Source organism: Rasamsonia emersonii, assembly GCF_000968595.1.
Source record: "Rasamsonia emersonii CBS 393.64 chromosome Unknown ctg1118621760033, whole genome shotgun sequence".
NCBI classification, from domain to species: domain Eukaryota; kingdom Fungi; phylum Ascomycota; class Eurotiomycetes; order Eurotiales; family Trichocomaceae; genus Rasamsonia; species Rasamsonia emersonii.
The window spans coordinates 68,387-84,964 of NW_013563254.1; the positions used below are offsets into that span (position 1 = coordinate 68,387).

Below are 16,578 nucleotides of genomic sequence, written 5' to 3' on the forward strand. Positions count from 1 at the left end.
CCCTGCTGGAGTAATCCCAAGGATTTTGCAAAGCTTCACATGCACCAACCCTGCGGCAATGTAACATTCGAAAAATATCGTCATTCTTTCTATCTCAGAGTAACAAAAGATTGCATCAGCGATGGGCGAGCGACTCGGGTAAACTGTTGATCCTGGCCTTGCAGAAGAGGCGTAAATAACATAACAACAATTTTGATACGCCAGCTGTTGCATCATATAACTCTTCCCAATGCCGCTAGGGCCGATGATGAGAGTATATAGCGCGAAATAGGCACCAGAAGCGTAATCCTTGTAGTAATCTCGGATCCACTGATACATCTTGGTGGCGATGTCTCGTTTTCGGTGCTGTTGGTGGAAGGCCCGCACAATAGCATCCTTCTCCGCTTTATTCTGTGACTGTGGCCTCTTTTTCAGGAAGCAGTCTGACGAGCAGACTATGGTACTCCCGAATCTTCCCAACATCAGGCATCAAACTGATGTTCAACAAGTCCGGATAAATAGAGACAACATCACCTGCCATCTCATCCGGCGAAGGGTAAGGAATTCTGCACATTCCACGAAGGCTTTGTAATTGAAAAAGTGTTTGAACGGCGCACATGTGATTATCCGCTAGCCCTTTGATCCAGGTTTTGAAATCACAGTCTGGGTCAGGTGGAGAGCATTTTAACAGGAGCTTGAGGTAGTCTTTGTTTAAACGAGTCCGCTTTCCAAGAGCTGCCAAGGCAGCCCTTCGAATACTGACCACTAACTGTGGTCCTGCATGGTGGTCCCCAAGGTGTTCATCTCAAAAAGCTTATTTGAATTAATTACCATCTGGATGGTTGATTTTGAACTGAACTGATTTACATCATTGGCTTCATGTACCTGCAACACGGACGTCAATAGTCAAAAGGTACATACGTTAGGTCGCTCCGGAGAAGTAATACAGCTGGTTGACATCCAGCAGACAGAAAATGTGCAAACTTGAGGTTACTCTAAGTCAGTAAAATTAACCTTGAAGAAAGAAACGAAAACGATATATAACACCCTTTTTTCCCCCATCAAAAATCGCTGAAAATCAACCACCATCACCAAAACCGGATTTTATGCTACGCTGCCTATGTGGGTACGTCATGATCTATATTTATACAAAGCTTAATTAATCGATTGGATGGGAACCAATGATAACTGCGAGAGCAGGAGCAAGCGGTTGTTTTGTACAGTATAATTTCGGCGTGAGCTCTGCTTGGCAGGTATATGTGCTGTACATCTATGTCTATTAGGGACGACTGTTGAAGATGGTATTGCCTAGCTGTTACGAAGGTAGTACATACGTATGTACTGTAGAGCACAACGCTTATTCATTCCATGATACTACTGAGTAGAATATATGTTACAGAACACTGACATGAATCCTATTCATCCACATCATGTCACATCATTCCAGATGTAATATATATATATCTATCGCAACGGCATCACACCTGTTCACCACCCGTCGAACCGGCTCGGGCGCTCGTACCGCGACGGGTCATACTGCTCCGCATGACGGTAGTGGTCGTCGTACAGGGCCTCTGCGTTCTCGCGGGCGTGTTTCTTGGCCTCGTGCCGGTCGAGGGCGTCGAGGCCCTTGGTCTCGATCAGCTTGTCGACCTCGGCGCCGACGAAGCCGGCCAGGAGCTCCTTGGCGAAGGCGTGGGAGACGGGTTTGCCTGGGAACAACGGCTGTTAGCTAAGCTTAAGACGGGTAAGTAGGTGGTGTACGCACCCTCCTTGCGCTGGTGGTCCTCAAAGGCCTTGAAAGCCTCGAAGCTGGCGGCACCGGCGATCAGCTCGTGCGAGAGCTTGCCCTCGTGCTTCTCCCCACCGTAGACCTTGCGGTGAGATTCGTGGGAGTCGTCTGGTTGACAAGTTAGCATTGATACGAATGACTGTAAAAAAAAAAGATCCATTCAAGATGACAAGCTCGTTGGTCCAGCAGACCAACTGCTCTCGGGGAGTGACGAAACCTACCCCAGCCGAAGATACCCATTGTGCTTGTGTTCAAGTGGACAAGTAAATTGCTGTGAGAGAAGAGTGGCAGATCAAGGGTGTTTGTTGTTCAGAGAGGCACGATCTGAGGAAGAAGAGCTAGCAGGAGTCCTGGCCTGGACGGAGGCATCCTTTTAATACCTGGGCAGGCAGCAGCCCCTCCTCCGTGCCCCGACTTCCCCGATGGGCTTCGGGGTCTCCATCACGCGTGAGGATGTCTGATCGCCTGAACGTTTGATCCACTGGTCGAGCTGGACTGCTGGATGGATTGATGATTCGGGGGGCTGTGGATGCTGCCCCACCGTCAGCAACTCAGCGCCCCTCCATAGGTAAGCTTGAAGCCATACGCTAGACCCATCCATCCAAGGACTGACGATGCTCCAGCCACAGCTGAGGATCCTGCGTCGTCGACTCGTCGCCTGCTGACGTATGAGGGTGTGTTGCCATGGGCCCGTGCAATCGCGAAAATAGCATGCAGCAACGCAACGCTCGCAGACGATCGATCGGGATGCGCCACTCCCCACGGCCAGGGCAGCCAATGGCAGCGCGCAATGGCATGGGCTAATCTCGGCCACTCGCGGATCCGGCGCTAGGCTTCCTTGGGACGCGCGAGGGGCATAATTAGCATCAGCCACACGTGGCGGTGCTCGATGCCCCGCCTGTTTTCAGCACACGTGATGACTGAGGCAACTATTTTGGTGATGGACAGAAAAGAGCAGACGTCACAGCTGTCGACAAGACGCAAAGCACGGAGGAGCAGCTGTCGTAGCCATATCTGTGGCTGAGTCGAAGCCATCTACCTCCTCTATGGGTACCTTGTAGGTACTGCCAGCTAATTGCTAGGTGTTTAGCTAAAAGATATTAGTGATTGGATCGAAACTACTAGGTAAGTAGCTACCACTCACGCTATCACTGACCTTTCTTTCGTCTCACATTCCAATCTCAATTAGTATCGACGAAAAGAAAACCACACCAGAGAGGAAAAGGGTTTCGAAATATGCCCACGAAACGAGTGCCCCTCATATCCGACTTCCCCTCCCACCTGACCGTCATCATTTCCTACCCAAGCCCCTCGGGACCAACATCCTCGCCGCCTCCCAGCAATTCCCACCCACCGAGCAACATCCTCCTCCTCCTGCACGGCCTGGGCGACACCGCCGCGCGATTTGCCTCTTTTGGTCGCGCCCTCAACCTCCCCGAGACCATCTGCATCACGGTGCAAGCGCCCACGCCGCTGCCGTACGCGCTTGTCGGCGTTGAGGGCTTCCACTGGGGCGATGATGTCATGTTCGACCGCAGTAATAGCGACGGTGGTGGTGGTGGGCTGGACATGGACGCCGGCTTCTCGCGCTCTGCCGTGCAGATGCTGGCCCGCGAGGTCGTGAGCGACGTCCTCGTCCGCAAGTGCGGCTATCGCCTGCGCGACGTGCTCCTGCTGGGTTTTGGACAGGGAGGCATGGCGGCGCTGGTGGCAGCGAGGGAGCTGGGGGTGAATCCTCCGCCTGCACCGTCCTCAGTCTCAATTTCGCCAAATCCTACTACGTCCTCTATCCCTGCCAGCAGCTCGACTAGCGACTACGATACCTCCCTCGCAGGCGTCGTCTCCTTCGGCGGCCCCTACCCTCTCTCCGCCAGCACCGTCGGGCCCAAAAATCGCACCCCGGTCCTGCTCCTCGCCGGCCGCGACGATGCCAATACCGCCGTCACGGATGCCGCGGTGCGGCGAACAAAGGAAGTGTTTGAATTCGTCGAGCTGCACCGCTGGCCGCGCAAGGGTGACGGCATGCCGCGCAATCGCGACGAGATGTTGCCCGTCATGCGCTTCTTTGCGCGCCGTCTGCGGAGCAGGCAGGGTGTGCCGGACGGGAGCATTGAGTTGTCTTGATGCTTGTATGGATAGGAAAAACTACAATGAAGCCTGAATTTGAGTACATGGGAAATCTGTTATACATCCTGGGGTGTTCTATTCTATACTGTACAGCTCGCATGATCATACGTCTGACATACGCCTACGGTCATCCACGCTTCGCAGCTTCAAGAGCCTTCCTCGCCCGTTCAATGGTCGCCCTCGCACGCGTCTCAGGCAATTCTTCCGCCTGTCGACGACCGCCCTCCCGGATCAAGGTGCGCAGGACATGCTCCGTTTCCTTCAGTGCCTGGCGTCCCGTCTCCCGCACCTCCTTCTCCCAGAACGTGCGCGCCGTCTCCCACTTCTTTTGCTGTCGTCGCAAGGAATAGATCAACCCTACTGCGGCAACCGTGCAGGCTTCGTACATGGACGTCGATGAAGATGCGTACAACAGGCCCGAGAGAGCCGACGTCAGCGCCGTCGTGGAGAGACTGAAGAGCACCAGGCCTTGCGACAGTGCCTGCAAAGACGGCACCGTTGTATTGCTGAGCTGGGAGCGACTCGTGGCCACCTGCATCGGCCACGGCTGCTCTTCCTGCATCGGAGCTGGTTCTTCTTGTTTTTCGCTTTCGGCGTTATCGGCTGCTTCATCTTCCGAGTCCGCACGCTCATCAAGAAGCCCGGCTTGCTTAATCTGGCCGGCCGTCCAGATCACCTCTTTCTCAGCCTGGCAGAGATATCTCTTTTCCAGGATCTCCGACGTGATCATTCCCACGTCGTCAACCCGCCAGAACAGCTTCCACCACGCGAGCCCCCGCCAACGCTTGCTCGCAAACCCTTCCTCGAGGGAATTTCGAAGCTCGGTGTGGGCCCTCTCCGCCCAAACAGTTACCGTCCTGTCCAGTTGTTCGCGCACCTCGTCTGGGATAGACGCCGCTTCTTGTTCCCGGAGGCGTTGGGCCTCCTTGGCTCTGACACCTTCCTCGGCCGCATCCAGCAGCGATTGAATGAGTGCTTCCAAGTCTGGGTCCAAGCCCTCCTTATGTTGCGTCGTGGATAGCCAATCCACAAGCGGCTGAACTCCGCTGGTCGTCCATCCACGCTCATAATCCGAGGCGTTCTGGACCGACTCGCGGAACTTTGCCAATGCCTCATCAGCTTTCCTCGTGTCCACAAACGTCACCTTACTATCGGCCTTCTGCTGCTTCTCCTCTATTTTCAGCTCGATGGCGCCATGGACCGACCGCTCCCCTCTCTGGAGGTTAGCGCGAGAAACCAAGCGGCTGTACGCAAGGAGACTGTCTACGCCGGTGCCGCAAACGATGGTTCTGTGTACCGGATACCGGACGACGCTGTGCCTACCCGTGTGAGACGTGCGGATCGTGATGGTCGGGACAAGGAAGGTTTCCTCAGTGACACGAGCACCAGCCGGCTCCGTGCCAGCGCCCAGCGAGCTCACCAAGATTTCAATGTTTCCTTTCTTCAAGAGGGCGGATGGAACCGATACCGTAGGGAGCAGGTTATTACGGATCATACCGGACTGTTCGCCGTAACTAGAATATACCTATTAGCCAATGTCGCTTCGCACACTCTTTATCGCACAAGACAAACCGTATAAGTAATCCCGGCGACCAATCTGTACCGTAAGACTCCAACAAATCCTCCCAGGGCTCTCTCTCGCTCAACGGATCCGCAAGAAGCAACCGGACCAGTCGGCGTGTGGTAGAAACATCATTTAAGCCGAGAACTAGTATCGTAGCAGAACATTGTCAATTAAGAAAGAATTCTTCAGAGTGAGTGAGGTATAGTTATAGTTTTTTATACTCACCAGCAACACGAATAACCGGCTCCTCAGACTCCAACCCCCTCTTCGCAAGCTGGAAGCGACTCAGACTGATCTTGTCCGGCACAGCCTCTCTCACCTCCTCCAAGGCCTCGTACAACTCTCTGAATCGCGCGGGGACATGATTATTATTTCTGTTCGCCGCACTGACTGCTGCCGCCGTCGCGAGCACCGACGCCGGACGACGATGAAGAACGGTGCTGGTCAGGTGGTGGTTGTTGTTCTCTTTTCTTCTTCGCCGGGAAGAAGAAGAAAAGCTGGAAAAGCTGTCGTCGGGACGCTGAGTCGCCAGCGTCCGCCTACTACTACTCCTCCTCCATGTAGCGGCGCAAGATGGGCAGAAGAAGAACACGCCTGTTCCTCCTGCTGCTGCCGCTGCGGCACCTCCGCGCGACAAGCCCTTGGAGGAGAGCGTGCCGCGAATCCTAGGAGGCATTAATTAGGTCGAGGAATTGGAATTGGAATTGGAAGACAGAAAAAAAAGAAATCCAGGTGAGATCGATGGTCTTGTCTGCGGACAGAAAAAGAGAGTTATGACGACGACGGGAACCCGTCCGCCTGTCCCTTGGAGCGAAGTTTCCGCCGTCCGCGCCGCGGGTTCCTGCGGGTAAGAATTAACTACCTAAACTACCAACCACAGTTCCAGTTCCGGATCCGCCAGTACAGGTACCTAAGGTACTGTACTCCGTACAGAGAACGAAAGCAGGAATAACCAATTTTATTAACAGACTATCCGTATCGTGTTGACTGACAACTTTTTTATAGACCCAATTCATAAAAAAAAGGGACATGTAAAAAAAATTTCCAGATCAATGATGTAATGAATTCAATTCGTCAACTCGTAATTACGTCTTAAGACAAAAAAAAGGACATCGCGGACGTCCAGGTCCCTGTCCCTGTCCAAGAAGAAGACAAATCTCTCTCTCGCTCAACTCTCTCTCCCCCTTGGTTACACTCCTATAGTGTGTCCCATTCATAGCAGCCCCCCTTCAATTCAATGCATAGGTACAGATAGATAGGTACAGAACAAAAAGCCCTTTTTCGCTCTCTCCTATGTCGTTACCAACTATATGTCGACGTCGACGAGCGAACGACATTTTCGTAATAAGGACATATCGACAATATTAATTTTGCGAGACGGGGTATAATTCTCAAGGATAGGGAAGGGAAGGTTTGGAGACGAGTACGAGTCTCACTGTGACGATTCTCGTTCTTGTTGACGTTCTCGTTCACGATTTGCCACGGCCTCCTTTCGACGCCGGCCTTCCTTTCCGCCCCTGTCATCGTTAGTTAGTTAGGACTGGGTTGAAAAGAAAAAAAGCAACAAGATATCGGCACTTACATGCTGATCCGCCTGGCCACAGTGGCCAACCCGGTATCATTCTCGGCTTCCTGCGCGGCCCTCTCCAACGCAGCCCTCCTTTCCTCCTCACTCTTCCGAGCCACTTCTTCCTGAGAAGGAGGTAGTCGCTCGTTCTGCAGGTCGACTTTACGGGCGTCCTCGAAATTGTGGATCGCTTGTTTGATGCCTTCCGCCCCCAGCATGAGGGTTCCAGCAGGAAGACGACCGCCAGACGCGGTTTTAAGTTCCGTGACCCGTTCGGATTCCTCACGCAAGACCTGGAAGACACGGGATAGACGGCCAATGGCCAGAATCTTGTTCTTGATGGCCCGTCTCTTGAATTCGCTTTGCTCGTCCTTTTGATCGGTTTGATCGGGCTCCTGATCGGTGTCCATGGCCAAAGGAGGCGACGAAGGGCCAGTGGGAGAAACCGACGAGGGAGCATCCTCCTCGAGCTCTTCCTTGGAGCATGTGTTCAGAATGGCGATCAACATGTCGGTAATCTTCTCTCCGACGAAAGGGAGCGACCACGTGAAGACGTCCATGAAATTTGGCAGCCAGTAAGGGTGAGGGGTGCAGTTGAACTGCCGGATGTTCATGACATTATTCTCGTATTTCAGAACGGCCGCCTTGTTGTTATACACGTCGAGGTAGTTGGGGGCGCTGAAGATGGTCATAACGCTGGGGAAACCCGTCGTACGGGTCTTTCGGTACATCCGGTAACCAGCATCCTGGGCCTCGTGCGCTCGGATGATGGACAACAGGTTGTTCTTCTCGAGGAACGCGCAGGCAGCGGGGTAGGAGAAGAAGTAAGAGCAGCCGCGAACATTGTTGTGAACAAAATATTCCCCGGTTTTCTCTTGGCCAAACTCCTCCAATGGATCCGCCCAGAGGATGTCACACATCAAGCCATGCGTCGGGGGCTCTCTGAAGCGATCGATCTATTATTCCGGCGATTAGCATCCTGCTAGACGGCGCAAGAACGATGTTTCGCTTACAGCCTTAATATCCTCGAGAGTATGCAACTCCGGGCTGAGACCACCGTGGATGCAGAGAAACTGCTTGTTCATGATCGCAGCCAAAGGCAGCGCACAGAAGGATTCCATGCAAGCTTCATAAACCCGCTCAGTGTATTTGTGCTTACACTCGAGCTTGAAGGTGAAGTAGTCGGTCAAATGTCTACATTCATGGTTGCCCCGCAGAAGCCACAGGGAATTCGGGTACCAAATCTTGAGAGCCCACAGGTAAAGGACGCACTGGCCGGCGATCAATCAGTAACTACAACAACCATGGGAGAAGATGCGATCGCCCACCTCGATACTGAAGTAGCCTCGGTCCACGTAGTCACCGAGGAACAGGTATCTTGTCTCTGCAGGGTCTCCGCCGACCTCAAACAGCTTCATGAGATCGTAATACTGTCCATGGACGTCACCGCAGACCGTAATGGGAGCATCCATCTCCAGGAGGTTTGGCTCGGCGCGGAGCAGCTGAGTGCCGGTGTTTATGATCCACAGCGCCTGCTCTTCCGTGAGCCGCCCCTCCCGGTAGAAATGCTGCTTGAGAAACTGGAGATTGGGCTTGGTCGGGTCCTCCTTAGACCAGAAGGTGTCGTCGTCGGGTGTGTTGAGGGCGGGCGCCTGCACCTCTGAATTCAGATCAGCCTGGCGATCGCAGAGCGAAAATCAACGCAGAAGCCACTGGGATACCTTTGACGACTCTCTCCAGCGTGGACACCTGGGTCCCATCTTCCATGGTGTGCAGCGTAAAGTCGATTTCGGGGACGGGTTTCTTGTGCGTCACCGCACGCTCAATCTGCCGCTCCATCGTGACCGAAGGGATTCAGACAGGATCTCGATCGACAGAACAGGCTGATTCTGCACCGCTGGATGGCGGTGTTGATACAGTGGGAAGATGGGTGGTGCCGGGGGTGGGCGAACCGCGTTGGTCGGTCGCACGATTGCGAGTAGTAAACACGCAACTGGGCAGAAACGCTGAATGCCACCGAGACGACGGTCACGATCGAAAGGTCGAGAAAGTCACGACGAGCCTCGAGTGTCAGGCAACCGGGATGGTGCCCTGTCGCGCCCAATGTCAGACAGGAGGGGAGGGCTGGCAGATCGTGGGGTCGCGTGGGTTTGGAGGCTGGGAGTTTCGGGCTCGTGCAGGAACCACGATGCTACGAACGGGCTGGCACTGGCAGGGGCGGAACCGGCAGCAACACCAGCGGCGCGAGGGGCAGTCAGCAGCGGCAGAGGCTGGTCTGGGAGAGAGGCCAAGGACCAGAAGATGTTGCAGCGAAAAGAGCTCGAGGGGAGGGCGGTCTAGCCGGCACCGCCTGTTCATGGCCGATGGCGGTGGCTTGCCGTGCTTTGGTAGCTGCGGGGATCCTCATCTCCGGTTAGAGTCATCACCGCCTTAGTATACTACACCACTGTCACCATGTACGAGTCATATCGTACGTCTTTGATGCTGGTCCTCTACCATCTGCCACTTGATGCTGACACTGCTTCCATCCAGGTCCCCATCCGCTGCTGGCCCAAGTGCCCTTGACCGTCTCGCCGTTCATCAGCCTGCCCACCGCAGTGACCCTGCCGTATACCTACAAATCCGTGTCCTCGACGCTTCCTCCCTCGGTGACAGTCGATCCCGCCAACCCTGACGCCAAGGCCCGCTATGTCGTCTCTTCAAGCGGCAGTCACGCGGCGCATCCGGAAGAGATTCTGGCCTCCTGCGAGTCGCTGGAGGAGCACCTGAAGAAGACGCAGGCCGATGCAGAGACGCTGGTGAAGGAATGGGAAGAATCGGTCAAGCAACGAGAGCTGGCAGAGAAGAGACGCGTTGCTCCAGGGTGGCTGGATCGCGAGGAGAAGCTGTTACAGCCTACCCAAGCGTCGCCAGCACCGGCCTCGTCCGATAAGCCACAACAGCAGAGCCATTCTACCGCTCAGGATACACAGGAGACTTCAACGATACGGGACGAGGGTGAAGAGCTGGATCGAGCGTTTGGTGGTCTGGCTGTTAAATGAAGCATCCACTGCAGATCAACGAGACTATTTTCTGCCTCTGGGCCGTTACTGGCGGTACAGCGCTCTATGTCTGATTCTCCTGCCTTGTTAATTGCTGCATGCTGCAGTATACAGGATGGCCAGATTTCACGAGCCTTCGTGAAACCGTCGAGATGCTCTCACGCCTGTCATCAAAATCGTCACGCCGAAGCGTCAATGATATCCGCTTCCAGTTGAAGAACCTTCATTATGGGTCAACCACGGTTGAAGGGCTGCAGCTGAGCTCGACAGCATAACGAGAATCGACAGATCTGAAAGCTGTATCGTCTGAGCTAGTTGTGACATCAAGCAGCTCGATATCAAGCAGCTTCGTACGAAGCATGCTCGCAACTGGCATTAAGATCAAGACTAGAGCTATAGAGAATGCCATGCTGTGATAGAAGAACTTGAATTGTACATGAGAAGCTGTTTCTGATAGCTGTTTCTGATTTGTGTGTTGTCTAGTGTCTGAGGATGAAATTGTATATATTTGATGACTGGGCAGTAATACCTCACCGTGACCGGTGCTAATCTAATAGATAAACCTGAATCAATATCTAGATCATCTAAAAGATTGACTTAACATTAGATCTCATCTGCAGCTCTACTGTTGAACACTTGTAGGTGAATAAATGGAATAAATAATAAAGTTCAGCAAGCTCTGTCTGCCCGGGGAAGTTTCCCGCTGCCCCTCCGCCTGCATCTGTTGACATGCCACTCCGAAAAAAAATACACCTACCCAGCTACACGCAGAGTCATCACATAACTCCTCCTGCACAGAGATCTCGTGCAAACACTCCCTTCAGGTCTGAGTGTCCAAAATGGAGGTCCTTCACACGCCTCCGGTCGCGTCCTCATTCACCCCTCTGGCCGAACACCAGTCGCGCACTCCGGAATCCTTCTACGACGGTCCCCCCGTGCTGCACTACCACAGCGACCGATGCAAAGTCGTCATTCTCGAGAGCGATCTTACTGCGGCGCCGGCGCTCAATGCCCTGTGTGGGCCTGCTGTGAGCTCGAACGGTGATGCGGAGGTGAATGGGTCGGCGACAGCACCACCAGTAGCTGAAACTACTGCAGCAGCAGCTGCTGCTGAGCAGGATGCAGAGGGAGAAACGACGCAGGAAAAGGAGATTGTCATTGACGATGTGGATGTATGGGTTACTTCAGAGTATGTTCCAGACGCAGTTCCTGATTGTTTCTGGACTAACTAACTGGTTTGTGTGTTTAGTAAATTCCTGCTCTACCGTACCCCTGCGAACGCTGGCGTCGCGATCCCCTACCCCTCGATATCGCTGCATGCAATCCAGAGACTACGTCTGCCCGACGTGCCAGGCGGCGATGAAGTGCAGGGGCTGTACATGCAGATCGCCAACCCCTCCGCCGAGGGCCCCAGCGAAGAGGACGAGGAGGAAGAGAGTGTGACGCTGACCATCATCCCGCCGCCGGTGACGGACGCAGCGAGCGCAGCTCTGGGGTCGGCCACCGCGGGGACAGAGACAACGGCTCTGGCAGCGGAGGACATGGCCGCGGAGGAAAACAAGACCGAAGAGACGGCCACGCAGGCGCTATTTGCCGCCGTGTCCGCGTGCTCAAACCTCCATCCGGACCCGATCAGCCACGGCGAGGACGACGACGAGGACTACGACATGGCCGAGCATCAGGCTGGGGTGGGCTCGCTTCTCCGGTCCGGCGTGATCGCTCCCGGCAGCAATGACGGCGGCCTGCCGCCCCCGGTGGACGGGAGCTCGGGCTGGATCACGGCGGAGAACATGCACGAGTATTTTGACGAGGAGGGGAATTGGATTGGAGAGGGCGAGCCGCCGTCGTTGCCGTTGGGGCCTGGCGCGGGGACTGTGCGGCCGAGAGAGGACGAGGGAGAGGGGGGATGGGAGAGGGGGGATGGAGAGGAGACGAAATGGAGGAGGACGGGGTAGACAAAAGCCAGGGGAGACAAACAGACTTACACGAAGAAGAGATATCTAATCGTGACGGTGAAAAAAAAAAGACTATATCGATATGTAAGAAATATCTAATGAAAACAACTAATAGGACTGTTTTTAAAGAGACAGCGGGTGAACTTGGTACCTACCTACATCACTGCAATGATAAAGAAAGAAAGAAAGAAAGAAAGAAAGAACAAAGTTCGTATATATCATGACAGATTCAGACGAGACCAGACCAGACGAAAACCACTGGGACTGGAACTGAACTCTTGATATCAATCAATCAAACCCGCCAACTCAGATCAGATCCAGAAATAACTAACTCTCTCAAGAGGAACACACCTGGAGGCCAATATGGAATATGTATATATATGCTTGGAAGAATCTCAATCTGAGTACTAACTAATCTACCTTATTTGTCCACCTTAATCAAACTACCTTAACTATCTAAGGTTGTTTGTTGGCTGTTGTTCTATTCCCATCGAATAATCCATTACCGATTAAATCACAAACAGAATAAATTAATTAATCTATCGATTAAATGAATAAAATAAATAAAGGAAAAGGAAACAGCACCGTGGTATCACCTTCCGTCATTGATTGACTAATCTAATATACTAGTATAACTATCCTATAATACAACTTCAACTGGATTACCTACAATACAATACACCATACACAATACACATAACCTCTAAAGCAATCAAATCAAGAGGAATATTCAACTGTTGAGTCACTCCTTCAGGAACCCGTCCCGATCGTAGAGACTTGCTGGCGTGGTTGCGCAGCTGGGACCTCCACCTCCATCAGCACCGGCATACCCTAACCCCAATCCTTTGGGTTTGTTGTGTGGTGTTGTGAGGATTGATTGATTGTTTTTGTTTGTGTCGTTGTTGTTGCTGCTGTTGCTGTTGTTATTGACGTTGTTTTTCGTGGTGGTACTGTCGCTGGTGGAATCGTTGTTGTCGCCGCTGCTAGGATTATTCTTGCTGCTGTTGCTGCTGCTAGCAGCATCTTCAGCTGCTCCATCCGAATCAATCCTCTCCATAACAGAAACCCTCCTCCTTGGCATCAACGTCGACGCAGACGCAGACGCAGACGCAGCGTCCTCCTCCTCGCCCGCATCCTCCCAGATGGTGATGCTACCCGCCAGCGAACTGCGATTACTGGCAGACATCCGCCGCCCCTGCTGCAGCGACAGCGACAGCGACAGTGAGCTGGGACTGGGACTGGGACTGCAGCAGCCGCCCATGCACCGGTACGCGCGCGAGTCGTCGTCCCAGGCGTCGCTGTTCATGCGGCGCAGCAGGGTGATGGATTTGCGGACGTCTTTGCTGGGGGAGGGGGCGAGGGTGAGGGCTCTCTTTGGCGATTGTGTGGGGGTCGACATAATTGAATCCTCTGACCTCGTAATACTCGTAGTAGTAATACCTGTAGTACTAGTACTAGTATTCGCACAAGGCGGCGCGCTGTTCCGTACTGTTCGTCTTACGGGAACACCTTGCGGACCACCACCACCGCGGACGGTATACCGTTGAGGACTGCCCGTCGCAAACAGGGACGGCGATAGAGAGAACGCGTCCGAACGAGGCAAATACCACGAGGCGGGCTCTGGTTTCTCTGGCGATGGCGTCCTCGACAGACTGTGCTTTTCTGACGGTGATGACGCAGAGGCAGGGCAGACGAAGACGTCGTCGTCCATCCGCGAGTGGCTGCGCTTGCGGGACGTGTTGGAGCGAGTGACGACGCGAGAGTTCATCGCCGGCGAACAATTATTCCCCAGGATCGACGAGCTTCTTATCTCTGGGATGGAGCCTGTCGAGCAATGTCGGCTGTGCCGTCTCTGCTGCTGCTGCTGCTGCTGGTTAGAAGAAGAATGCACATTCAAGTCATTCTCATTCTCCAGTTCGGATACCTCTTCCGGTTCTTCGAGCATAGGGGAAAAACCGGTCCGCCGAACGTGGTGGGAGGATAGGCGGAGATGCGGACCGAGTTTTGTCGTCGGTGGCTCTTTCGCGTGCCATGGGCTGATTTCATCGCTGATTGCAACGGAACTCGTCCTGCGCTGTCTTTGGGACGCATAGGACTTTGCGATTGCATTGTTCGCGGTCTGTCGTCGGGGGCTTGAATCTGCTCGTCCTTGACTGGACGCTCGTACATGGAATATCGCTGCTGGCGAAGATGGCTCTGGGCGGACGAGGTCGACAGACGACTGGAAAACGACGCACTGCTGGCCGGTCTGGGACGAGGAGGAGACAGGACCGTTTCGCCGCGGCGTGGCAGCTGGCCGGGCCAGTCTGACGCTGGCTGAGGCGATTCGCGCGTGGTCAGGCTCCGACGAGGCGAGCAGCCTCCCAGATCCAACTTGTAGGAATCGCTGGACGCGACGGTCAAGCGGGCCGTCGACGACGACAGTCTCTGCGACTGGGATCGCCGCTGCGAGGCACAGTCGCGCGCCACGGAGCCGCCTCGGACGATGTCGCAGGGGCTGAACGGCGTGAAGGTCGGGCATGGCGGCAGCGAGGGCGAGTGGAATTCGCCGTCGACCGACATGGACGCCCTCCTGCCTTCGTCCAGGATCGAGCTGTTGGCCGTCTCCAGGCTCAGGGACGACAGCCGCATGAGCGAGTCGTCCGGCGGAAGTTGATAGATGCCGCCGCGCGCATACGAGGCCGGGGGAGGCGGAGGCATGGGCATCTCTGGCGCTGCTCCGGCCGACTGCGCGATGATGCTGCCAGTCCGCACGCGGGACGACCGCTGGCCAGGCCGGTCGTGCTGGTCGGTGAGCACGGTGAACGTGCGATCCGAGGCGAGATGCGGCCAGGCGGTGCATGCGGAGCGGCTGCTCGCCAACTCGGACGGCGTCGCGTCTTCGCGGTCCTTTTCGGGCGTATTTCGCGGCGTGATCTCGGTGGGCAGCTCAGAGAAGCCCTCGACGGCCGACGTGGGCTCTTTCTCCTTTGCATCCGGGCGATTGTTGGAAGACGAGCTCTTGGTGGCTTCGTCGACGGTCAAGGGACTCAACGCGACGGGCTTCTGGTGGTTTCTCTTGGAGAGCGACAGCCGTTTGGACAGAGACCGGGAAATGGAGCCTCTCAGAGAACGAGCCCTTTCTCTCTTCTGCGGCGACGACGACCGCTTGACGGGCGTCATGGACAGCTGGAACGTCTCGGTCGAGGCCAGGGGCGCCCATTCGCGAGGCAGCAGGCTGTACGGCAGCTGGCCGTAGGGCAGCGCAGCGTCTTTGCGCGCCGGGTCTGCCAGGACGCTGTTGAAGCCCTGCACCGGCACAGTCGCTGCCAGCCTGGCCTGGGCCATAGCCAGCGAGAGACGGTCCTGTCGCAAGCGCCACCAGACGACGATGCCAACCGTTGCGCTGACGATGAACAGCACGGAGCAGCCCACGGCGATGGCGATGACTGCCGTCACACTCAGCATTTTGCCAGTCGAGCGAATCGAGAACGATCAACGTGATGTCGACTGATGGCCGTGTTTCCGCACCTGGAGCGTCTGCAGGTTGGATAGGTGCTGGATAGGTGCAACAATCACGAAGCGACGAGAGGAGGAGCACCAGCGAACCTGGCAGAAACAGCGGCGGGAGCCCACGAGGCAGTCGAGGCATGGACGTGTTGTGGTTTTGTGTGGTGCCTCTCGTTGGAATGTGGCCTGGGCGCGAAGAATGTGGACGAGGAGCCATGAAGTCATCTCCCCTGGACTTTTTCTTTTTTGTCTTCCCGAGATATATCCGCGTGCTATGAACGCTGTCTGCCAGGGAGAGCACAGGATGTCTGTCCTACGAGGGATGGCGCTATATCATCCCATCGTTATCATGGTGGTCGGTTTGACAGGGAGATACCATCCCGGGGAGGTGGACAGGGTTGATGGATGGAATGCGCCATTCCGCCGGCCGAGTTAAATCAGATCTCCGTGTTTCTCCTGGGCTGTGAGAAGGGGCTCAATCACATTTGTTCGCGATATACTCCGTAGTGGGTGAACCTGCTGATAGCTGTCATAGTGAGTATGTACCTAGCCGACACAACACCTCTTCCACCTGGCAGAGAACTCATATCTGGAGCAAATTCGGGCAATCTCCTGAGTACGACCATTCCTGTCGAAATCTCGAATTGTGCCCACTGATCGAGGCATAGAGAAAGGTCAGTCGAGATATGCGTACAGCTGGTGATATGATAATCTCCTGTCTTACCTAATCCATCCCTGCCGTTTCTCCACGTCCCACGCACCGGTGGAGGAAATCTGCCTCCATCCAGGCGCCACATCAGCTACTCCACCGCTGTTCCAGGAGTCTTGACGAGCGGTTAAAATTTTTCGACCTGATCATCTGACCGGCAAACTCCTCTCACCGGCTCTCAGGACGGATTGGTGTCCGCGATGGCTGCGATGGCGAGAGTCTTTTTTGTCCGTTAGGGCTGTCGACAAGCTGGGGGCGAGCCGATCTAGGGTGCACAGACAGCGATAACGAGATTAATAATTTTTGGCTGGTGGCTTGCTCGCCCGAGCTTATTCGCGTCTGCCAGTAATCTAGA

The 16,578-nt window shown here is 54.8% G+C and overlaps 7 protein-coding genes across 7 annotated transcripts; 3 read left to right on the forward strand and 4 right to left on the reverse strand.

Annotated features, from left to right (window-relative positions):
* Positions 1-385: 385 nt before the first annotated feature.
* Positions 386-2,011, reverse strand: T310_2614 (CipC-like antibiotic response protein; the record flags this gene model as incomplete). The annotated part of the gene is made up of 6 exons (XM_013474518.1): positions 386-756; positions 811-832; positions 901-928; positions 1,502-1,691; positions 1,748-1,879; positions 1,993-2,011. 6 exons carry the CDS (start codon positions 2,009-2,011, stop codon positions 386-388), a joined length of 762 nt encoding a protein of 253 aa, XP_013329972.1.
* An 806-nt stretch (positions 2,012-2,817) lies between these two features.
* Positions 2,818-3,895, forward strand: T310_2615 (Phospholipase/Carboxylesterase superfamily; the record flags this gene model as incomplete). The annotated part of the gene is made up of 3 exons (XM_013474519.1): positions 2,818-2,828; positions 2,876-2,896; positions 2,974-3,895. The coding sequence occupies 3 exons, from the start codon at positions 2,818-2,820 to the stop codon at positions 3,893-3,895; spliced, it is 954 nt and encodes a 317-aa protein (XP_013329973.1).
* A 130-nt stretch (positions 3,896-4,025) lies between these two features.
* Positions 4,026-6,138, reverse strand: T310_2616 (uncharacterized protein; the record flags this gene model as incomplete). Its single annotated transcript, XM_013474520.1, has 3 exons — positions 4,026-5,412; positions 5,471-5,606; positions 5,688-6,138. 3 exons carry the CDS (start codon positions 6,136-6,138, stop codon positions 4,026-4,028), a joined length of 1,974 nt encoding a protein of 657 aa, XP_013329974.1.
* A 756-nt stretch (positions 6,139-6,894) lies between these two features.
* On the reverse strand, positions 6,895-8,868 carry T310_2617 (Phosphoprotein phosphatase; the record flags this gene model as incomplete). Its single annotated transcript, XM_013474521.1, has 5 exons — positions 6,895-6,979; positions 7,045-7,985; positions 8,043-8,300; positions 8,358-8,689; positions 8,751-8,868. 5 exons carry the CDS (start codon positions 8,866-8,868, stop codon positions 6,895-6,897), a joined length of 1,734 nt encoding a protein of 577 aa, XP_013329975.1.
* Positions 8,869-9,483: 615 nt separating this feature from the next.
* Positions 9,484-10,070, forward strand: T310_2618 (Uncharacterized protein; the record flags this gene model as incomplete). Its single annotated transcript, XM_013474522.1, has 2 exons — positions 9,484-9,499; positions 9,562-10,070. 2 exons carry the CDS (start codon positions 9,484-9,486, stop codon positions 10,068-10,070), a joined length of 525 nt encoding a protein of 174 aa, XP_013329976.1.
* Positions 10,071-10,909: 839 nt separating this feature from the next.
* Positions 10,910-12,025, forward strand: T310_2619 (uncharacterized protein; the record flags this gene model as incomplete). Its single annotated transcript, XM_013474523.1, has 2 exons — positions 10,910-11,259; positions 11,320-12,025. The coding sequence occupies 2 exons, from the start codon at positions 10,910-10,912 to the stop codon at positions 12,023-12,025; spliced, it is 1,056 nt and encodes a 351-aa protein (XP_013329977.1).
* A 742-nt stretch (positions 12,026-12,767) lies between these two features.
* T310_2620 (uncharacterized protein) lies at positions 12,768-15,472 on the reverse strand (the record flags this gene model as incomplete). Its single annotated transcript, XM_013474524.1, has 2 exons — positions 12,768-14,173; positions 14,263-15,472. The coding sequence occupies 2 exons, from the start codon at positions 15,470-15,472 to the stop codon at positions 12,768-12,770; spliced, it is 2,616 nt and encodes an 871-aa protein (XP_013329978.1).
* Between the last annotated feature and the right edge of the window lie 1,106 nt (positions 15,473-16,578).